The sequence below is a fragment of the Cyanistes caeruleus genome, chromosome 4 (assembly GCF_971803275.1).
Source record: "Cyanistes caeruleus chromosome 4, bCyaCae1.hap1.1, whole genome shotgun sequence".
Taxonomy (NCBI): domain Eukaryota; kingdom Metazoa; phylum Chordata; class Aves; order Passeriformes; family Paridae; genus Cyanistes; species Cyanistes caeruleus.
The window spans coordinates 81,315,203-81,338,985 of record NC_141704.1 but is presented as its reverse complement, the minus strand read 5'-3'; the positions used below and the strand labels follow the sequence as shown (position 1 = coordinate 81,338,985).

The following is a 23,783-nucleotide window of genomic DNA, read 5'->3' as shown; positions in this document are numbered from 1 at the left end:
AGTCTGAGTGTAATATTCTGGATGCTGCCAGCAGAGTTGCAAAAAAAAATCTAAGTTTATATTTGAGACTCCCAGTCTGATGTTGGAGGCAGCCCTTACATTCATCTGGCTGGATTTTACTGTGAATTATCCTTGCCCCTGTTGCTGTCTTCAACCTTCCCCACTAATCACACAAGAATTCAGTTTTTTAGGTATTCAGAGGAAGGGCTGTGTGGGGCAACAATGACAATTTTGTTCTTTAGGTCCCAGCTACAGCACAATCCTGTTTTGAACAATAAACCACAAAGTGATCTCTATCTCCTGTCCTTTTACAAAAATTATAGAAACTTATTTCTATCTGTATTAAAATTTAGAAAAACATGCCAAACTATATAAAACAATTTAAGGACTACACTGATCGATTTTTGTTGTTGATAAAACTTTATTCATATAAAATTTTAAAGCATTAGAAATACACCCTGTAAAAATCACAAATATATAAAAAGCAACTGTTCTGTGACAGTGACTCATGAGCCACTGTGTGACTGACCACAATGGAGGTAACATATAAAAAACTCCATGTAAGTAGCTAGTTTTTTGTTAAACATGTCTCTAATTAAGGAAGACCAGATAAAAAGGAAATGAAAAGACACCTTATTTTTACTAATAATCAAAACCAGATTTCTGCCAAGCATCTTTACAAAAAATCCCACCCTTTTTGCTGCATTCTTACATCAGTTAGTGCTCTCCTCCTTAAAAAAAAAAGGAGGAAAAAGGTGCTGCCCATAATGATTATCAAGTAGAGAAGAAATGAAGGTCGAGCTGGAGAGAACACCTGATGTGGAAGGAGTTAAATGGAGGTCTTGCAGGAACCACCTGCATTTAATACTCTGCTTTGAACGGGTAGTCCTTGTGGTTGACAGCTCTGAAAAGAGAAGGATTTTGTTATTCAAGTAGCACAGAAAGTGTTCTGAGCAGCATTTCCCTGCCCCACTGCCAAGGTGATTGAGTCCTGCAGCTGTCATTAAATAAAATCAAACACAGCCTTGTGGAAAAGCCCCTCCAACACCAATGTGCTGGAGGGAGCACTCTCCAAATGGATCTCCCTCCTGAATTTCCAGGACATGCCTCAAAGTTTAAAATATGATCTCTCCCTGGTCTTGGTCATGTATGTGTTCAAGACAGGGGGGATGAAAATACAGAGGGAAACAGGACAAATGGATAGGAGGGATAATAAGGAACCTACTGGACCACTGGAACTGCCCTCCAGTTCCTGTTAAAGCTGAGGATGACATCCATCTCCTTTTTGGACAGTTCAAAGTCAAACACCTAGCAGGGAAAGATAAAAAAAAGAAACAAAACAAAACTCTTTTTAGTTAGATTCATGAGTAGTTAGCCACTAAGTGTGCTTCATGCACTTAGGACTTGAGGTAGGAATGCATTAAGCAGAGTTGAGCAATCCTCTTATTTCTCAGGCAAATAACAACCCTTGAAGCCATCAAAACAGTTCTTTTCTTACTGAGGTGCTGTTCATGGCAAGGTCTCACATTTCTGGGTGGCTGAATAACAACACCACTTCACTTTGTGTTGTAATGCACACAGAAAAGTTTTTAGGTGCTCAGAATGTGTCACAAATACTGGAGGTAAATTTTCTGCTGTAAGAGAGGACTGCTGGGTATCAGCTGCAAATAACTGTTTAAAAAAATCACAGTTAATCATCTAAGAGCTCTTGCTAGGGGTTCATAGGAGAAATGACTCCAAGCCCTCTCACCATGGATTAAAAGCAGCACAGAGGTGTTATGTAAGATGCCACACCTGATGAGCAAACATCCAGCCAAACTGCACTGCCACAGCCTCAAAGTGAGACAAACACCACTGGTGGTCACAGCTTGTTCCTTTACACCCTGAGGACTTGCTAAGCTTTCCCCCAAACCTGGGGGTCCCTTTCTGCAGCAGCAGCAGAGCTCAGACCACCCTGGTGTAACTCATTTCTCTCCCAGCAGGAACAAAATGCTTTTCCCCTGCTGGTTTGGTAGTGCTGAGCCCCAGTCTTCAAATCTCTGTACCCCCCTTCCAGTGACTTGGTGCTGCTTGGAAACACAGAGAGGCTGTGGGTGCATCAAACCAGGCAGCAGCATCTCCAAAGGGAACTTCACCTTCATGTTCTCCTCAACACGGTGTGGCTTGTCAGACTTGGGAATGACAATGATGTCTCTTTGGACCAGAAAGCGGATCAGGACCTAGGAAAGAACAAGGAGGAGCACAAACAGTGTCCTGAGAAATCTGTTCAAACACATTCTGTGGATTTTTTTCATTTTTCCCTTTTAATCTACAATTTCTTTTTCTACAACCATATTCACTCTTTGGAAGATCACAGGCTTGCACACAGGACTTTGACGTGCCAGGATTTGCTCACACATTTGCCAGCAGACTGGCAAACTGTAATTTCTTAAAGCCCACATTGTGGCTTTTGAAGGATTTGTTTTGGTTTTGTTTAGGGTAGTAGCAAGAGGAGAAAAATTATGATGCTCTGGTTTGTATTATGTGAATGCTCAGACTCAGTGAGCATAATGATGCTACAGATTATTTTGGGCTCACAGGTAAGTATCTCACCAAGGTTCAGCTTTTGAAAGCCCATAAAAAGAAAAACACATTTACAGAATTTAAAAGTTTCCCCTCCCCTCCAAAAAAAAACCAACTATTGAATGTTTTCATCCTGCTCTGCCTGTCTTAGAATATGATTGTCTTTGATGGCATGTGAACGTGTGGCTTTGTTTCAGGTGCTGCTTCTGCACACCCCAGGCACCAACTCATTTGTGTGACTAGCAAACTAATAGAGAAAAAGGAAATCTTAAATAATCAAGCAGCTTTCAATAATTCTTTGTGAACACGAGCAGGTTGGAGCCTATCAAATTACAGGACTGTTCTGAAGAATGACTTAGCTGGAGAAAGGAATATAAATTTAGGAAGGGGAACACCTGAGGAAAGCATTTCTGATCAGTCCACCCCAAAACTTGGCACTCAAGACCTCCTTGAAAATAGCTGATGATTTTTTGAGGGCTGTTAAGAACTTGGGCAGAAGGAAGAGTCAAGTCCAGCCCCATTAGAATGTATCTCTACAGAAAATAACATCTGCCAGGAGTGGCCTGCAAGACATCTGAGCAGGAGGAATAGTTTGTTCTGACAGTTTGTACCTGGGCAGGGCTTTTCTGATGTCTGGCTGCAATGTCTTTAATCCTGGGATCATCCAGAAGGGTGGGTTCCCCTGGCTTAGCCCTGTTAAAAAATAGAGATGGTGGCAGTAGAAAGGTGATAGCTGCCCTGTAGCATCATGGGACATAATCTGCATCAAGACAACAGAACTCTTCTCATTTCACCTCTATCATTTATATATTACTATTATTATTATTATTATTATTATTATTATTATTATTATTATTCATCATCATCATCATCACCATCATCATCATCATCATCATTTTATCATTATTACCATTATTATCATTATTACTATCATTTTCTCATTATCATTACTAGCATAATGATAATAATGATTATTATTATATAATTAAAAATACAAATGATATATAATATGTCATATATAAAAGTATTATTATAATTATTATAATAATATAATGAAAATAATGATGATGATAATAATGATTATTATTATATAGTTAATATTTCAAATGATATTTAATATATAAAAAGTATTATTATAATTATTATAATGATAATAATGATAATGATAATAATAATTAATAATAATAGTGATAATGATAATAATAATTATAATGACAATTATAATGATAATGATAATGACAATGATAATGATAATGATAATGAAAATAATAATAATAATGAAAATAATAATAATAATGAAAATAATGAAAATAGTAATGAAAATAATAATAATAATGAAAATAATAATAATGATAATAATAATAATGATAATAATAATAAAGGAGGAATAATAATAATAATAATAATAATAATAATAATAATAATAATAATAATAATAATAATAATAATAATAATTTTCCCCAGTTGAAGTGCAGTGTTTTGTGTGCAGAAAGGCTGCAGTGCTGTCTTACCAGGGACGGTTAGGAGAGCCCAGGGGGCTGTAGGCAGTCACAGCCAACCCTTTGGATTTACAGTACTTGACCAACTTCTCCTGGGTCAGGTATGGATGACATTCCACCTGCAGGCACAGGAAGATGGCTGATAAAGAGGGAGACTTTGCTGAGCTGCAGAGCTTTACATTTTAAATCCTCTTGGATCACAGAAAATGTGAAGACTTCGCTTCCAGTACCATGATTCAAATCTATCTAATGAAAAAGTTATTAAAGTCACAGCAGCATCTAGAGGCCTAGCAGAGAACAGAGCTTTCTCATGCTACATATTACCCCCAGAAAGCAAAAAGCAGACAAGAATTAAAGAGTTTTATTCGTGGAATCTGGGAAATGAGCCTCCCTGGACTACTGCAGGGCAGGATTGCACCCTCAGAGGGGCAGCTCAGAATGCCCCAAGTTCATTTCCTGCTCTCAGGCACCCAACCTCTCCTTTCCTCAAAGAACCTGTACTGTGGTTATCTCACACCTGAGCTGCTGTGGGGACATCCCTGGGCATTCCCCACCTGGAAGAGTGGGAATTACATTCAGAACCCTCAGCTGAGTGCAAAGAAGAAAATCAGAAGGTCCCCTGAGCTGCTGCTGTGCTGCCATCATATGTTACATAATCACATAATTTGTTATGGAATTGTACTCTTCAACCTCCTTCCTGTAATGGAGTGGTTTATTTTATGTCAAAAAATTAGTAAGCCTAGTAATAATAATAATAAATTAATAATAAATTAGTAAGTCCCATGCTGGTGCAGGAACTCACAGTAGGGATTTTGCTGGATATATTTAGGATTACTCTAAATATATATTGTATAAATTATTTATATAGGACATGTATAGTGTGTTTATATTTTGTATGAATTTAGGTGTCCTCTAATTATATATATATACACACACACACTCTCTAAATATATTGAATACTTCTAAATGGAAGGCTCCAGCCTCATGGAAAGGGGCTGGATCTAAATAATCCTTAAAGTACTTTCCAATCCTAATCCATTCTATGATTCTGGACTGCAAGGTTAGCTGAGGAATGGAAACAAAATGCTCACCTGGTTCATTACAGGTTTGTGTTTCAGTCCTGGCTTGTTCAAGATTCTTTCAATCTGCTCATGGTTGAAGTTGGAGACACCAATGGCTTTAACCAGACCAGCATCCACCAGCTCTTCCATGGCCTAATGAGTAAGGACAACCCAGGGGAAGGGATGAGTTTGGTATTACTGTCAAACTACATTATTTTATTTGCCTCAAGCTCCTGGCAAATGAATGAACAATTCATGCTAGATTAGATGGCATAAAAGTACCTCAGTTAATAAAAGAGAACAGACTCCTAACTGCACAAACACCCAGTAAATTAACAGCCACACCTAGATTAATCTAAAGGGTTGGTTCTACCTTTTCTGTGTATCCAAGTATTTCAAGGACAGCACCCACAGTGCTGACAGCTTCCTTCTCTTAAGCCTTACTAAAAACATCCCCTTCTTGCTCCCCAAAACAAGAGATACAAGCAACTCTCTGGCTGAAATACAATTTTGTGTGGCTCTCCTTCATGCCCAAACATACCCCTCAATTTCATTTTGCAGGCAGATCTCTGCTCCACCTTTTCTTCTCTATGGACTCACCTCCCATGTGTCCAGAAAATCTGCATCACTGGGAATGCTGTGACCCTTGTCATCCAGAGGATGCAGCTCTTCACCAGCCTGTTAAATTAAAAATAATACAATGATTTTTTAAGTGTTGAATTTCCTATGGTGTACCAGCACTTTGGACTGCATTTACTGGCAGCAAGTTGTTTAAACATGTTGCATAACTAAAAGTGATGCATGTCTGTTAGTATTCTCTTTTGGGTGAGGGCCACATTTCACAATATCAGTGCCTGCATGCAAGGGGTGTGGGATTAGTAATAATTATGTAACTTTGGCAGATCTGGAGAGAAGGGAACAGACACCCCCAGCCCCTTTGTTCTAGTTTCTTATTTATTTTACACAGATGTAGATTGGGGGAAAAATTACATTCCTTCTGTGCTGTGCTTCATTTTTTCACTGCTGTTTGCTTCAGACCAAGCCAACATCCCCAAAAACCTTCGTGTCCATGCTGTAACCACCTGTGCTGGTTGCCAGAAGACCCAGGGGTGCTCACACCTACATCACAACCCAAAAGGCATGAAAAGCCAAACTCCCATGCTAAAACACACCACTTTTTTAATGACCAAATTCTTGCTACCAGCAGGATCAGGGAAGAGCCAAAGGAACCCCACATGCCAGCAGGGTAATGAAGATGGTCACAGCAAAGATGAGAGAATGCAGCGTGTTCCTGGGGGGCTAAGGGAGGAAAGAGGTGGAGAGCAGCACTACCTTGAATCCCATGGGGAAGTGCATCAGGTAGAGGTCGAGGTAGTCCAGTTGGAGGGCAGCAAGGCTCTTCTTGAACCCCACCTTAACCATGGACTTCTCATGGAACGTGTTCCACAGCTGTGGGAAGAGACCGAGCCCGGCTGTCACCGCACAGCTCCCACAGGGAACACCAGGGGACAGAGGGACACACACTTGGGGGTCTGGGAGGAAAACTCCCTCCCTGTCTTGATAGGACATTTGTGGCTGGGTTCTTTTCCCCCTTGGACTGAGATTGATGAGAGAGAGGCAGTTTTCTCTTGTTTATTCTTCTCTAATCTATATTACATATATACAAGGCACAAGGAGCTACATGCACTAAGATAGAAAGGTGCAAAATGGCCAACAAAGAACTTCTTCAAGGTTTTTTATATGTCCATTTACCCAATTAACAAATGCCAAGTTAATTATTGTTCTTAGTGACCCAATGACCCAACACCTGTGAGCTGCCCTGTGGCATTTTCTATTCAATCACTCATTACTACCCAAAAACCTCTGGAAGAAGAAGATGAAGAAGAAAGAAGAAGGACAAGAGACAACACCCTAAATCCTCCATCTTGCCTTTTGTTTTCTAAGCTAATTTAAACCTTTAACTTTTTTACCTGGTGACTTAAGAAAACTCTCTAACTTACTCACACTCTTAGTTTTTCCATTTAACAGTTGTTTTCATGGTGTTATATGAAATTCAGTGTTTTCTTGGATGTCAGAGCCAGGTATCAGAGATAAGGGCACACACTCTGTGCCTCTGACTCCAACACTTCCCCACTTAAGTCAGCACATGCTGAAGATGAGGATGGAGCATTCCATTGTTAAAGCAGGACAAACACTCCACAAATCCGGCTGTCATGAAGGTGGAGTCAGGATTCCCACTTATGAGAAGATATTCTCAGATATAAATGTAACACTCTGTCAAGTGCATGGGACACAGCAAAGCTGTTAGCAATTATTTTTTTCAGCCTAAATTTTGACTATTGAGTAGCTCCTTCTGTCCCTTTTAAATGTCCACACTGAGAACAGTTGTCAATTTTACTTCATTTTTGAAATCAAAACTGAAGTTGTTTAAATAGAAGAATGAGTATTATTAAATGAAACCATGCTATTTTAACAAAAACAAGGCTTAATGTGGAGAATCTTAGTTATACTCAAAGTTTTCTGGTTTTGCTGGTAAAAACACCAAGTGGTAAATTTATTAGTTAGTAAAATCCTTTTAGGTGAGGAGAACTTCTGGAACAAGTGGGTGAGATAAAGGAATGAAGAAAACACATATAAAATGCTCTGATTTCTGTTCCCTTTCAGGATTTGTATGTGACACAGTTTTTAAATGTCTTGCTTAGCACTGATGAATCCAGACGACTGGAGGGGGGGGGTTGTGCATTTTTTGGGGTTTTTTTTTGTGGTTTTGTTTGGTTTGTGGGATTTTTTTGTGTTTTTTTCCCCTTATCTTCCTTGGGTGTGTCCAATTGAACACCCAGAATAATTGAGTTAATCGATGTGAGGAAATTATTAGATCAGTAATAGCTGTGATATCTTTCCTAAGTTGTCAGCAGTTCCTGATAAAGCCAAGTCCAAATACAGGGTGGGACTTTTAAGCCACAACAAGAAAACCACGAAGTGAATATCAGAGAAGGGAACTGTGTTACTTTACAGGTACAACAGAGATTTCTCTGCAAGAAAAGCTAAATGCCCCAATAAATTTGCATCCTTGTACCTTAGTGACAATGAAGAGGTCTTCCCGTTTCACAGCTCCCTCCTTGATCTTCTGCTGGACCGCATTCCCAATTTCATTCTCATTCTGGTAGAAATAGGCACAGTCGAAGTGGCGGTAGCCGGCATCGATGGCAAACTTCACCACCTCCTCCACCTTTCCCGGGGGAGCCTGAAAATCAAACAGAAGCCAACCAGGAGTTTTTCCTCGTCCCCCTGCCAGGGCTCAGAGACAGCTCCACACATCCCCCCTTTGCTGGCGTTTCCTCCTCACTAAAGTGAAACCTGATGGATTTTCCAGCGGGGAGCGGGCACAGAGCAGAAAGGAGCTTGTTTCTGCAAGCCATCATCTTTGTGCCAGCAACACATCCCCTGCCATTTCCCCTCTTTGCTCCCTGTGTTGCCCAAGGAGTTTCGCCACTTCCCCTTCCCCAAATCTTCCCCTTCCCCAAATCTTCCCCTTCCCCAAATCTTCCCCTTCCCCAAATCTTCCCCTTCCCCAAATCCTCCCCTTCCCCAAATCCTCCCCTTCCCCAAATCTTCCCCAAATCTTCCCCTTCCCCAAATCCTCCCCCCGCAGACCCCGACCCCATCCTGCGGCTGCAAGCCGCTGCCGCTCGCTCTTTATGGTGGATTTCCTTCTCTTCCCCTCTGGTTTTTGCGCCTCCTCCCACCTCCTCCAGCCCCTAATTTATATTTTTTTTGGTTTTTTCCCCCTCGGCTCCCCTCGGCCCCCCCGCCCTGTTGCATAAGCGGCCGCCATCGGGCGCTGCGAGCGCCAGGCAGGGCACGGACCCGGATTTTAGAGCGGCACTTCCTTTTCTATTTTGTATCCTTTTCTCTTTCTATTACTTTGTATCCTTTTCCATTATTTTGTATCCTTTTCTATTATTTTTGTATCCTTTTACTTTTCTATTTTGCATCCTTTTCTATTATTTTGTATCCTTTTCTATTACTTTGTATCCTTTTCTATTACTTTGTATCCTTTTCTATTATTTTGTATCCTTTTCTATTATTTTTGTGTCCTTTTCTATTATTTTGTATCCTTTTCTATTACTTTGTATCCTTTTCTATTATTTTGTATACTTTTCTATTATTTTGTATCCTTTCCTTTTCTATTTTGTATCCTTTCCCTTTTCTATCATTCTGTATCCTTTTCCCTTATTTTTTTTTATCTTTTCTCTTTTTCATCCTTTCCCTTTTCTATGATTTTTTTATCCTTTCCCTTTTCTATGATTTTTTTTTATCCTTTCCCTTTTCTATGATTTTTTTATCCTTTCCCTTTTCTATGATTTTTTTTAATCCTTTTCCATATTATTTATTTTTTTTTTTTTTTTTTAAATCATTTCCCTTTTCTATTTTGCCGATGCTTTAACTTCATCCCTCATCCCTGCATCTCCCTGCCTGCCCTCGGTACCTGCCAGGTGCCCAGCCCCAGGGCGGGTATCTTCATCTTGTTGCTGAGCTCCACGCAGGGGATGGCCATGGTGCTGTCTGTCTGTCCGTCTGTCTGTCCGCCTGCCCGAGGCCGCTCTAAGGGAGCGGAGCTGCCCCGGCCCCGCCTCGCCCGGTCCTTCCGGAAAGCCTCGGGGCTGATGTCGCTGTTGTGCTCTGAAAGAGTCCCGGTGGCATCGCCAGCCCTCGAAAGGAGGTGGCACTTGGGGACAAGGGTTGGGGACAGGCTGGACTCGATGGCTTTGGAGTCTTTTGTGGTTTCGTGGTGCTGAGAGAGAGCCAGGAGAATTTCTGCCTCTTCACCAAATGGATTTCTCGTGTCTGTGAAAAGTGGAAAATGATTTTTTTTTCATATTTTTTTCCTCAAAAGCATTAGGCTCACCTGCTGTTCACGGCGAAATTAATGAAATTATTGTGTTTTGGCTGATTTCTGAGTGCCCTGTCTTTGCAGAGGGGTGGGCTCCCTGCTGGACCCGGTCTGTGGGAAGGAATCTCTTCCCTGGCCTCCAATTTAAATCTCAGCCAGCACTGGGAGGGTGTCAGACGCTGCACAAGGGGATTTGTGATCACACCTTTAGTCCCAATAAGCCCCCTGCTCTTTGCACAGTGATATTTAGAGGTGGCAGGAGGCTCTGGAGGAGTGCAGTGCCTCCAAAATCCAGAGGCAGAGCCTGCAGGGACTGGGCTCTGCTTTGCTGCAGCTGCCTGGAAGAAAAGATGCTTCACACCATGAAGCTGATGTAAGTCCAGCACCCTACCTGAGTCACAGACACTTTGTGTTATCACAGAAGGGATGCTGTGCTGCTTGAGTCTACACTTTTCTTCTTTTCCTTATATTGCTATTTTCTTATCCTTATATTGCTATTCCTTCTTGCTCATTGCTGACCCCTGACCACCAATTTAAATGCTGTGGAAGTTCCACTGGTGTCATCTTGTACAGTGTAAGCCAGAGTTAAATATTTTATGCTTAGACTTTTTATGTTTGCCTATCAAAATATAGAAGCAACCACGAATTATTGAGCCACTAACTGTGATGTTTGATTGTGATTTGTTAAAAGTTATGTGCATTTACATTGTTTAAACTGCTTTTATGGGACAGTATTTTCATTTGGCTAGCAAATGCATGTTCTGGGTTTAAATACAAACAAAATCTCTTCCTGCTCTCCTTGGCCTGGTTTCTAAGCCATTGGCTTAACCAAGTTTTATTGTCATCTTTCAGTTGTCTTGGATGACATCACACATTCTAGAATGAGGGGAAAAAACCCCAAATTGATATGAAGCAGAGACAGGGAAGCAGGGAATCAAATTTTTCAAAGTGGCTGATAACTCCAGCATGGTCAAACTAAAAGAAGCAAGGGGAAGTGCCTTCTATTGAAAACAAACATGAAAAAACACATAGACCAAACAACCCCACCCAAAAAAAAGAAAAAGACAAAGTTACTGTGAGAAATGTGATGAATTTGACAGAAAAGAAAGACCTACCAAAAAAATAAAGAAAAGAGAAAAGTCTGTTGAGATTTTATACATTTAGTAATGGTCCATTGTTTTTAAGGCCAGAAAAGACCATGCTGTTCTTTTTACACTGATCTCTATTTCAAAATATTGGAAATATTTTGTACCAAGCCTATGCCATATCCAGATTACTTAATTTTATATTAAAGACACTTGGGTGGTATAGCAATGGGAGATTACTAAAATTATGTAGAGACTAGACTGGGAAATGCTGAGATTGAGCTATTAAACTAACCTTTACTTGCAACAAATCTTGGTCTGGAAGGTATAAACCTCACACAATTGTCTTTATTTTTTTTACCCACTTGTTTAACAGAGCCATCAATAATTTTCCTCCCCGTAGATCTTAATTCAAAGACATTAATGACTTTGGAGTGAACTTCCTGCAGGCCAGGGAGGAGCAGGGAGAGGTTTTGGCTACTCAGCCACAGAATGGGCTGGCAGAAGAGAACTGCTGAAAGGACTCTGCTTTGTGTACAGAGTTCAAATATTTTTGTTCTGATTTCTTTATCTGGGTGGAGGAAGGTAACTCATCATTCAAAGCCATATAAAACCCGACTTTATGAAGGTTTATCAAGGCTTTAATTATTTTTTTTTAAACTGTTATTACTTACTGGATGCAAATAACATAATACTGAATAAATAAATTATTTATTAAATAAATAAGTAAGTTATTTGCTGAATGGGTTGGTGACTGGGGCTCATTCACCTCAACTTTTTAGCTGAGTCATGGTGATTTCACTCCTTGCAGAGCCTGGCAACTCCCTTGGGCACCCTGCCGTGCTGTTTCATGAACCAGAGCCTGCAGATACGGGTGGTGACATGTCCAGAACCTTGTTAATGATGCCCATGGGTCGCTAAAACCCAGCTGGAAGTTTACTAGTGTGTGATTTGGAGCTGTCCCTCCTCTGGAGTGACTTTTCTAGAGTGTAATTGTGCTCCTTGTGATCACATTTTGCTGAAATGCAGAAATGCAAATCTCTTATGTGGGTGGTCCAATGCTATGTTTTGTCTCATGGAACCATGAAGGGTGGAAAAGATCTCCAAGACCATCAGGTCCAACCTTCAGAGATGGAGGTTTTTTGATACAAAGGCCCAACATGAGTTAGCCCAGCTGTTAGGGCTCCTTGGGGGTACAATGTGTGTTGTTTTCCTGAACTAATGCTGAGGAGCCAGTCACAGGTGTCTGCTCCTGCCTAGCTGAGAAAACATTGCAATGTATTTCTTGCAACCATAGTGAAACAACAAATGTGATTTTTTTTAACTGCTAAGAAGGTAAGGATTGTGTGGGAAATGGAAAAATGGAAAATTCCACAGATGCTGAAGGGCTCTGCAGCCTTGGAAAGAGCTTGGGTTAATGTAATGATAAATGTACACAAACATTAGGTAGAAAAATTATAAACTTATGCTATAGTTATAAATAAGAATATGTCTTCAGCAGGTAAGAAATTATATTAGGTAAAATAATTTGAGGTTTAAGTGTAATAATGTGATTTATAGAGCAGGTTAGGGATTTAGAAGCTGTAACAGAGGTGTGTGTATGAGTACGTGACCTGTCAGCTCAGTGGCTGAGAGATAGACACAGTGCAGCAAAATTAAATATTAAATTATTAAAATAAAAACAAGTTTAACAATAATAACAGTGTTAACTGTCTATTGGACCAAAATGTTCTATATTGCAATGTGAAGAAGAAACCTGTGACTACCTTAAGCTATTTATATTTTAGTAAAACTTGGTTTATTTTTTTCCTGTGAGTCTAAAGGCACACTGGGCACATTTTCAGGATATGCAATGGGTGAAGATTGAGACATAGCACAGAATCAGAGTGGTGAGGTGGGAAGGGATGTCTGGAATTCATCCTGGACCTCTTCCCTGCTCAGGCAGGTTGCTCAGAGCTGTGTCCAGGTGGGAGCCACCACAGCATCTCTGGTCAAGCTGTGCCAAGGCTCAGCCACCTTTGCAGTGGAAAAGTGTTTTGTGTTTTGTAATAATGGAGTCTCTAAAATAGTAGTATAATGTAATATTAATATATAATAATAAAATAAATGTATAAGAAATATATAATATATAAAATAAAATAAAATTAAATAAAATAAAATAAAAATAAAATAAAACAAAATAAAACAAAATAAAATAAAATAAAATAAAATAAAATAAAATAAAATAAAATAAAATAAAATAAAATAATAAAATAAAATAAAATAAAATAAAATAAAATAATAAAATAATAGTAATATAATTGTAAGCCTCTGTCTCACTTTGTGCCCATTGACTGGTCCTGGCACTGGGCACCACTGAAAAGAGCCTGGCTCTGTCCTCTTTGCACCTTCCCTTCAGGAATTTGAAAACAACTTGAAAGGATTCTGTATGTACATTGACAAGACCCCCTCCTTGAACCTTCTCTTCTCCAGCCTAAGGATCCTCATCTCTCTCAGTGCTGCTCAGCTGGCACTGTGCAGGAGGTGACCATTTCACAGGGGGTCTCCTCACAGGGGGAGCACTCAGCTCAGCCAAATCTTTCCCTTTTATGCTATACCCTGTCTTCAGGCTGTTTCTGAATTGTTCTGTGCTCTCAGCCTGTCTCTGAAAACAAAAGTAAAGGAGCCCCAGCAGCTCAGAGCAGGGAAGGTCTGCTCTTCCTGACACAGAACTGCTTCTGCCAGGCTTATTTGCACAATATCGTGTTCATGGACCTGACAATGCCAGTAGGAAGTGGTGAATCAGCAGTGAAGGAAGTTTTTATGTGAGAAAGACATTTGTAGAATGTTTTGATTGATTCCCCCCTCCTTGAGTGCAATGCACAGTACCCAAATTTATCAGCAAGCTGTGGGTTTTCAGTGCTTACTCAAAGCATTTCCCTGCAGCAGCTGCCTTTGGAGTGGTTGCAAGACACCAGTTTTGGTGACACTGAGGTGAAACCTTTCATCAAAACTCTGAGAGCAGGGTTAGAAATCCATTGGAGAGAGTGACCAGAGCTATGTCCAGTCAATCCCAAGCTATGTCCTGTTTCTCCAGCATGGTGGGGAACTTGCTCCCCTCTCTTTGAGGCTGCTCTACAACCTTAGAGATTCCTGTTAGGTCCTAAGTGAGGCTTTTTGAGCTCTCCTGGACCACAGTGGGCTGTGCCAGCACATCCCTGTGAGTGGGACTCCTCCAAGAGCTCATGAGCCCTCAAGTTTGTGATCCTTGGAGAGCTGTCACCAAAAGCTGATGGCAGGGTGATAACTCCACTCCTGCACCCTCTGAGAGATGCAAAGACAGCCAGTGTGAGCATTTCCCTGCACTCAAGGGGAATTTTTAACAGGTTCAGGCAGATATTTCTGTGCCTGTGTGTGAATTGATTCAAATACCCTCACAAGCACAGCAGCGATGGTGCTATCTTTGAATCTGCAATTAGGTCTCTCTGGTAATTGTAATAAATCCTATCAAATTACTTTATAAATGTTAAATTAGTCAATGATTAAGTGCTGCTAAACCCTTTAGCACCCTTACCCTTTGCACCTTTACTATTTTGCGTGCCTGGCCTCCACGTAAATCATTCTGGACTGATTTCTAATCCGATTTTCCTTTGTGTGCTTCACTCATGTAATGAGTAATGGAGTCATTCTTGCCACTGAACTCTGTTAAATTACACCTTTACAAATTTATGTTAAAACCTGCTCTCACTAATACCTTTGCCAGTGATTCTCTAAGCAGCCTAACACACTCATTTGTCACATCCATAAGCACACAACGCTTCAAACTGTGTTGAGAAGAGCCTTGAGTTAACTCCTGTAAGGGCTTTCCTCAGCTCACCACTTGTGCAGTCTGATTGCTGCTTATTCCTTGCTTTTAGGGCTTTTCTCCTCCTCCTTTCCTCCTCTGAATTTGGAGCAGTACTTTGAAAAGAGCTGAGACAACACCTTAGATGCAGGTAAGAGCCTTGACATCTCAGATCACCTGAGATCAGCCATACAAAGGAAGCGGGGGTGGAAAAGAGTGTAGGAAAGTTGTGATGGATGAGGAGATGTCCTGGCAGCAATCCTGCTCTTTGCTCTCTGAAGTGTTGATGGAGGCCCTTGCTTCTGAATATGAGCAAACAGAAACACCAGGGTGGTGTCCAGCAAATTACTGAGGAGATATTTACATTTAGTAACTGGGAATAGTTGGTTTTTTGAATGGGGTGGACAATGACTCACAATGTTGTTGTTGCTGCTACAAGAGAATTGCCAATCTTTTATTTATTAAGTAAATATTTAAATATTTAATTAAAAAATTATTAATATTAAAATAGGTGCTCTTGTGCCGAGAATGAGGTGTATTAATGTTGGGAGGGGTGAGTTAAAAGGCTGGAGATTGTAAATATGCTCAGGTGACCCTGCAGCTGGGAATAACTCCTGATAAATCAGTGATCCTCCAGCATGGACAGAATTCCACAGATTTGCCTTTTTGTCTTGTGCCTCTGCCCTTTGGGCATGCCCTGATGGCTGAAATGACAGAAATGAATGTTCTCTTTGAGTTTTAACTCTGAGTTTGTGGCTGTCCCAGCTGCCTGAGCTGACTCACACTTGCAGAAGTGGAGAGTAACCACATTTATGTAACAGAGTTGTTTGTTTTTATTACACTGTTGCACTCCAAGTTCAATCTTTATTTTTTTTTTCTCATTTATCTGCAGACTTGTATCTTCCAGCAGAGTTTTCAGTATGGTTGGTGTATATGGGTAAAAAGGAGGGGTTCTGCAGATCAGTTTCCAAATGGAATTTTACAACCTTCTTTGGCAAGAGAAGACAACCACGTGCTGAAACCAATTCAGGGCAGGTAAACTGACAATTTAATTTATTTTTTTTTAATCCAGAAAATCAAATTCTTAACAAAGCTGGACTATGTTAACAATCCTGTTACAAAGAATGCACCTTTTAAATACCTCTAGGAAAACCAGCCAATTTAACCATGTTTTAAATAAAAAGAGAGAAAAAAAAGGATTTTTTCCCTTCTTGTCACTGTTAGAAGTATAAGAAAGCTTGAAAAACTGTCTGCTGTTACAAAAGAATGAAGATCCAGGCCCCACCTTTCTTAGATTTTGGGCAGGGATTTAGAACTTTAGAATAATTTGTACTTGATCTTAAAGAAATTTCTTTAGCTGGAGATATGTTCCAACCTTCCTAATGTATTTATGTGATCCCCCCATAGAATATTAGCTTTACCTGGATGTCAGCTGTGGACTTTAATAACAAAGTATTATAACTGCAGGTCTTCTGATTGTGAAAATTAAATTGCAGTGTTGAAACCTAGTGCATATTCTTTTCAAAATTTTCTTAGTTCTTCCTTTATCTATAATGACTGATAACAGTGCTTTAGGAGAATGAAAATTTTCCTTTCCTTTCCTTTCCTTTCCTTTCCTTTCCTTTCCTTTCCTTTCCTTTCCTTTCCTTTCCTTTCCTTTCCTTTCCTTTCCTTTCCTTTCCTTTCCTTTCCTTTCCTTTCCTTTCCTTTCCTTTCCTTTCCTTTCCTTTCCTTTCCTTTCCTTTCCTTTCCTTTCCTTTCCTTTCCTTTCCTTTCCTTTCCTTTCCTTTCCTTTCCTTTCCTTTCCTTTCCTTTCCTTTCCTTTCCTTTCCTCTTTCCTTTCCTTTCCTCTTTCCTTTCCTTTCCTTTCCTTTCCTTCTGATCTTTAGTAAATTGGAAGAAAAGTGGAATTGTAACTGGTGGGGAAACCAGGGGAAGACTTAGGAATAAGAAATGATTGATCCAGAAAAGAGAGAGACAGGAAAAATAGGGAAGTCATGCTCTTAAATGTAAAAATGTTTTTCATCTGGAAGCAACAAAGTACTTTAAAAATAAATAGCCAAAAGCACAGTTGCTCTTAAAGCTCATTTTATCGTAGATCTTTTGCTGACATTGTTTTCTTATTGACGTCAGAGGAGGTTTCAAGAGCAATTGGAAGCAGCTGTCTGCCTCAAATACACGTTGAAGCCATCAGGAAAAGTGGTAGAGAGTCTTTCCCTGGAATATACTTTGACACTAGTCCAGTGTGTCTTTTCATCACAAATTTTAATCATCAATTGCTGGCTTTGTTTATGTTTGCTGTACTGGGACACGTCCTAGAGCAGCTGCATCAGATAAGGGTGCACAGTAATATATCACTGGCTTTACCAAATCCATCCAACTCACTTTCATCTTAAATACAACATTATTTTATTTTATTTTATTTTATTTTATTTTATTTTATTTTATTTTATTTTATTTTATTTTATTTTATTTTATTTTATTATTTTATTTTATTTTGTTTTGTTTTATTTTATTTTATTATTTTATTTTATTTTATTTTATTTTATTTTATTTTATTTTGTTTTATTTTATTTTATTTTATTTTATTTTATTTTATTTTATTTTATTTTAATTTTTTTTCCTAAGACACTGTCAAGATTTTTCTCTTTTAATATTTTTGGAGGATTGCTTTACTTGGAGGAAATAAAGCTCAAAGTCTGTTCTTTGATCTATTTATATTGATATTTTGTATTCAGTCAGATGATTTTTACACCGTGAAATTTCATGGCATGAATAAATTGATATATAATAACTTTAAAAATTGGCCCCTTTTTTATTTCTTTTCCTTCCCTTCCTTGAGTGACACTGGGAAAAGTGTGCTTTACCTGAAATTGTCTTTTTTCTACAAGGAATTGTATGATGGCTGCTGTTTTTTCAATCTGTATGTGGTCAAAAGTGTCTCATGCAGAAAAACACAAAGAATCTGAACTAGTACATGAATTAAAAATTAAAAAAAATATATATAGTGGAGTACAGCTGTCAGGCTGCTCCTCTGGGCTGGAGTCCCAACAGAAAGGGAAAAGGAAATATCCCAAGTGGCTTGGTTTGGGAAGAACAGCACTCAGGAATGTCTCAAAGGGGGAAAACAGACATTGCCACAGCCATGCAGCACTGATAAATAAATCTGAAATGTATTTTATTGCAGGATGGTGCAATTTCTAAATTCTAAATTCTAAATTCTAGAACCTAATTTTCTAGGTTCTGGATATCTTCCTGGACCTGCAGAGGGGGCAAAATCTCCACATTGCTTAGAAGGAGCAGAATTATTTCATTCTCCTGATATATATTTCCTTCTCTGGTAACTTGTACCAATACTTCACCAGCACCAAGATCCTCACTAGAAATGTTATTGTAACAAAAATGAAGATAAAAGCATTTATTACTGCAGTTAGGGCAGTTGCCATTTGATTTGCAGAAGTGTTTTACTCTTCAATATCTGAACTCAGAGCCCAGCAATTCTCTCTAGCCCAGTGCAGTTTGGTCACCCTTGCCATCTTCTCTCTTTCCTTAATAGTGTCCTTTCCTCTTCATCATCTCTGTTTTTCTGCTTTCTCTTTGATTTTAATCTGGATATTTCTTCTGACTAACAGTTCCTGGCAGAATTCTTGATTCCTGCTTTGAGTGGTTTCTTTCATAGCATGGAAACTGTGGAGTTAAATGAAAAGCTACATGGCTTTGGTTACACATTTTATTTTCACACAATTTCAGCAGTATCTAGAATAACAGAATAAAATATCTGAGACATGATTATGATTTCACTTCATTTATTATCACTGATTTAGCAGAGGCCTTCAATAGGAGAAGGTTTGGCAGCAATGTTTAGGTGAAAAAACTGATTTTGGAGTGTGGGGGTTCTGGGATAAAGATTTTCTGCTTTCAAAGGAAACCATTCTGTTCTGCAAATCAAAACAAATGCTTCACTACCACTCAATTCCAGCAGTTATTAGGGAAATAATCCCTCAAACTTAAAATACCTGTCAAGGGAGGGGCTAGAAAGTTTTCAGTGTGTGGTGGTAAAACTTGTCTAACTTCCCATGTTTCATAACAAGGATTTGTTTGGTTTGGTTTCTTTTTGTTCAGTTTTATTTTGTTTTGAATTCATAGTCTCCATACCAGCTGTGAAAGGACTGGGTTGCAATATTGTTGGAGGTAGAGCAGCTTTTGAGATTGGCAGGATTTACGTGATTAGCCTTTGTGGAGGAATGAATGGGCACTTAAATTTAGGTCTCTGTATCTGTAAAAAAACTTCTTCTGTATTGAGCTGCTTATAGCTCATCTTTGGGTTAATGGGGAAAAAAAAAAAAAAAACCAAAATAATTAACCAGAAGAAAATAAAATCAACCAAGGATGTCAAGAGGCAAAATTGTGCTTGTGCCAAGGCCCAGCACAGACCCTCATGTTCTCAGTGGCTGCAGGTGATGGAGTCAGAGGCACAGAGTGTGTGCCCTTATCTCTGATACCTGGCTCTGACATCCAAGAAAACACTGAATTTCATATAACACAATGAAAACACCTGTTAAAGTTAAAAACTAAGAGTGTGAGTGTGTAAATTAAAGAATTTTCTTAAGTCACTAGGTAAAAAAAGTTAAAGGTTTAAAGTAGTTAGAAAACAAAAGACAAGATGGAGGATTTAGGGTGCTGTCTCTTCTTTCTTCTTCATCTTCTTCTTCCAGAGGTTTTTGGGTAGTAATGAGGGATTGAATAGAAAATGCCACAGTGCAGCTCACAGGTGTTGGGTCATTGGGTCACTAAGAAAAATAATTTAGTTGGCATCTGTTAATTGGGTAAATGGACATATAAAAAACCTTGAAGAAGATCTTTGTTGGCCATTTTGCACCTTTCTATCTTAGTGCCTGTAGCTCCTTGTGCCTTGTATATATGTAATATAGATTAGAGAAGAATAAACCACAAGAGAAAACTGCCTCTCTCTCATCAATCTCAGTCCAAGGGGGAAAAGAACCCAGCCACAAATGTCCCATCAGGACAGATGGTGATACTGGAGAGAGCAGAAAAGCTTCCTTGAGGCTTGTCCTGGTCCTGCTGAAAAACAGCAGGAAAATTTCATCTTTCCTCTGACACCTACCCAGTGCAAGGCTTTTGGTCAGGGGTTTCAAAATCAGTTGCTTAGATAGTCTAATTTGCATTTGGAGATTTTTAATAACTCTGATTAAGTCTGAGCATGTGGTTTTTTAAGATGAAAGTGATTAATTGTTAATATCTTGTTTGATTTGAAGATAGGATAGTATTGTAGTAGCTCTATTAACAGCATAATGATAATTTTGTTGTCTTTGAGGCCAAGAACTGCAAGGTTTTTAAGCAAGGAACACAGCATCATTATGTAATTTGGTAGGGAAGAGAAGTACCACTCTTCACAAATGAAAGATTAAGGGCTCGAGGCCTATTATGTACCCATCTGCAGCTCTGTAATAAAGCAGTGATATTTATATTTTAATAACTTAGAGAGGGCTGTGTGAGGAGCTGCCTGCTCTTTGTGCAGCAGGGTGGCCCTTCCAGGGTGGGAAATGTGTAAAAATGTAAAAATGTTCAGTAGGATGTTTAAAATGTTCAGTTTTTCACAGGGGCACGCAGGGCAAGGCGTGGAGCAGAGGAAACACTGGTGATGGAGGTTATTGCAATCCATGGCACATTTAGGTAGTGGAGACCTCAGGAACAGGGAATTATTTTACAGGCTTCCATGTTAATTAATCAAAAATACACAGGAGAGCATGAGAGAGCCTCTGTACAGCCCAAAGCTGCACCTGATGAATGATGAATGATGCCTTTAGATTTATTTACGTGCATGGATGTGATGACTTAAACTTTCAGCTTTCAGATTTTCCATACTCTGCACTGCCTTAGTGTGTGACTCTGAACTTTATAACTTTTTTAATTTGTTTTTTCTTTCTGTGATTCTGTTGTGCTTCTTCTTCACTTTTCTTCACTCCTGGATTTCTCAGTTGAGCTCCTTCAGGATACTCCTGACAGGGAGTTCTGTTTATCTCAGTTCTCTGAGTGAGGAAGAAAACTCCAAAGCTCATCAGGATCTTGTTTCTCATGTTTATTAGGATGCTATCACAAAAATTGGCAGGTTTTTCCAGGCTTTCTGCACAAGTTCAAATCATCTTGCTCTTTTTGGCTCACTTTGGCCTTGGAGGCACAAAATGGCCTTGAAATCATGGGGCCGTCTCATTTTTATTTTTACCCAATTAACAACAGACACATATATTATTTTTCTTAATGACCCAACACCTGTGAGCTGCACTGTGGCATTTTCTATCCAATCACTCATTACTACCCAAAAAACCTCTAGAAGAAGAACATGAAAAAGAAAGAAGAAGGAAAAGAGACAACACCCTAAATTTTCCATCTTGTCTTCTATTTTCTAAACTACTTAAAACTCTAAACTATTTTTTTTCACCCAGTGATTTAAGAAAACTCTCTAATCTACACACTCACACTTTTAGCTTTTCTATCTAACTTCAACAGTTGTTTTCATGTATCACTATGAAAAAATGCTCATGAATTTCATGTTATATGAAATTCAGTGTTCTCCCGGATCTCAGAGCCAGGTATCAGAGACAAGGGCACACACTCTGTGTCTCAGACTCCAACAAACTTCATATAAAGTGTGAGCAAGTTCTCCTCACAGCTCAGACAAAACAATCCTTTTCCAGCCCCAGAACCAAGGATACCACTGCAGCTTCAGGCCCAAAAGTATAAACAACACCAAACTGAAGAGAGCAAACTGAGAGGATGGGATTTCATCACCTGAAGCTGTAATTGGACAATTAACCCCAATATGGAAATGTCCCAAAACTTATAAAAGTGTGAAAACTCCTGACCCAGGGTCCATCTTGGGTGGAGCCACAGCCAGGCTCTTGCACTGCCCAAGGTGCATCCTTTGAAGGCCTTTTAATAAATAAATATCCACTTTATTCCTATCCAGCTGCTCTGTGGGGTGGTGGGAGTCTGAGACCTCTGGATACAGCTCCAGGCCAGAATTTTAGGGCCAGCCTGGCCTGAGTGGAGAAGTTTAATGTGCAATTATTTCCACAGTGCTGTAACTAATATTTTCTTAAGCTCTGAGTGGTAAGATGGAAGACAAAGGGATTATCTGCGCCCTTGGGTAATGTTCTCTGCACATAGGACAATTTATTGCCTCCAAATATTGTTATTACATTCTTTATTATCAGCTCACACTTTTAGAAATCTGGCTGCAGTGTTGGTTTTATTTTCCATGTATCCTAGGGCATGAGAATTGAGAGTTTTGCTAAGAGAACAAAAACCCCATTAATGTTAGTCCTTTTTGCTGATGTCTTTGAGCCTTTAATTTTTCAATTAAAACTTACTTTACTAAAGAAACTGATAGAAATTCATATGAATTTGGCAATTTGACACCCATCAAAAGCGGAATTCGTTACAGGGATAGATAAGAATTCTAAAATAAAAACTAGATGTGTGAGGGATTGCTGGAGAAAGCAATATAATAAAGGAAAATAAAGGTCTTAATTTGCAATCCATTCCAAGCACACTGCCTCCAAGGGACTTCATTAAGCAACAAATCTCGTATTGCAAAAAATTATTTATAAAACCTGGAAGGTTTCTGGTACTCCAAGTGGTGTTTCTGCAATGAATTTACCATTTGAAAATGCAAATTTAATGTGTACTTGTGTTTGTGAAGGGATTTTTTTATATGGATGGGAAGGGAGAACTTTATGGAAAGGCAGGTGCTGCTGCTGCCATTGGAGTTCTTAATGGCAGCTGTAGCCACAGGTTTGTAGCAGTGTGGGTTGTTAAATTCTTTTTTTCTTCCTCTCCCTCTCTTTTTTCTTTTTTTCTCTTTTTATTCTTTTTTTTTCCCCTTTTTTTCCTTTTTTCTTTTTTCCTTTTTTATTTTATTTTTTTTCTAAATAGCTTTCATTTCTTATGAAAAAAAATTCATCAAAAGCCCTAAGAACCTGAAACCCTTTCATCACCTTCAGATTAGGTACATTGAGCCATCCCCAGTGTGAGCTTACAGTTAAATCTGATTTAAGAGGATTGCCACAATGACCTGACTAAGCAGAGGTAAATGCATTCCCCAGTGTGGTTTGGGAATTCAACACACATGGGATAAAATTAAACATGTTTTGGAAATGGGTTTTTTTTGCTCTTTGGGTGAAAAACATTCAGGCATTGTCTTTTTGCAGTTCTTTGCAGACACAGATGAGAGCTTTTGTCAAATTCTCACCCAAGAAAGCATCATCTTAAATTGAAATATTATGATTATTTCTGCAGAAAGTAACTGAGTATAGAGGAGAACCAAATTCCTGATTTATTTTTGGAGACAGGCAGGGAGAGAGAAAAACGAAGGTTTTGTCTTTTCTAAATACAGAACCCTTTTCTGGCTATTTTAAAAGTGAATTAATAACTCTTTATAAAGAGAAGCTGAAACCCTTGCAAGGTGTTTCTCACACACAAGAAGTCCATGAACTTTAATAATATTGGGATATTCAAATCTTCACTATATAAAAAAAGGGTTAAAGGGGGTTTCTCATCAGAGCAACAATAACAGTTTCCAAAACTTTCATTTTTGCTTAACTTTAGAATCCAGATGTTGTGTGAAATACTGAAAAACAGACTCACAGGTATTTGAAACTGAAACACCTGCATCACATTTGTTGTCAGGCTTACCTGAGGCTGAGTTTTAGCTTTCCCTGGGCCTGACTGAAAGCCTGTGAAAATCAGGAAATATCTGCTATTTCCACTGTGTGAGTATGCATTGGAACACTCCCAGAGATTTCACTCACTCGTTGATTGTAGCATCCAAAATGGTTC

At 39.1% G+C, this 23,783-nt stretch overlaps 1 protein-coding gene and 1 long non-coding RNA gene across 3 annotated transcripts; one reads left to right on the top strand and one right to left on the bottom strand.

The window, feature by feature from the left end:
- Positions 1-401: 401 nt before the first annotated feature.
- LOC111928505 (aldo-keto reductase family 1 member B10-like) lies at positions 402-10,315 on the bottom strand. Of its 2 annotated transcripts, none has more exons than XM_086886045.1 (10): positions 9,612-10,315; positions 8,199-8,366; positions 6,455-6,571; positions 5,723-5,800; positions 5,153-5,275; positions 4,074-4,180; positions 3,174-3,255; positions 2,136-2,219; positions 1,226-1,308; positions 402-904 (listed from the first exon to the last, which is right to left on the bottom strand). In XM_086886045.1, the coding sequence occupies exons 1-10, from the start codon at positions 9,678-9,680 to the stop codon at positions 862-864; spliced, it is 954 nt and encodes a 317-aa protein (XP_086742171.1). In that variant the 5' UTR covers positions 9,681-10,315; the 3' UTR covers positions 402-861. The 2 variants fall into 2 exon arrangements, with proteins under 2 accessions (XP_086742171.1, XP_086742173.1); XM_086886047.1 differs by lacking the exon at positions 9,612-10,315 and adding an exon at positions 8,480-8,618.
- Positions 10,316-10,512: 197 nt separating this feature from the next.
- LOC111928183 (uncharacterized) lies at positions 10,513-15,901 on the top strand. Its single transcript, XR_002863958.2, has 3 exons — positions 10,513-10,590; positions 14,998-15,075; positions 15,817-15,901. It is a non-coding gene; the product is annotated as an uncharacterized LOC111928183 (long non-coding RNA).
- Positions 15,902-23,783: the final 7,882 nt, after the last annotated feature.

What these genes read in the sequence shown, in the direction of transcription:
- LOC111928505 (XM_086886047.1), bottom strand. Translation starts at nt 8,563, where the DNA reads ATGTGTTGCTGGCACAAAGATGATGGCTTGCAGAAACAAGCTCCTTTC. An exon ending in ACTTCCCCATGGGATTCAAG is followed by an intron (nt 5,801 to 6,454) that starts GTAGTGCTGCTC and finishes TTAATTTAACAG; the next exon opens with GCTGGTGAAGAGCTGCATCC. An exon ending in GTGTTGAGGAGAACATGAAG is followed by an intron (nt 1,309 to 2,135) that starts GTGAAGTTCCCT and finishes TTTCCCTGCTAG; the next exon opens with GTGTTTGACTTTGAACTGTC.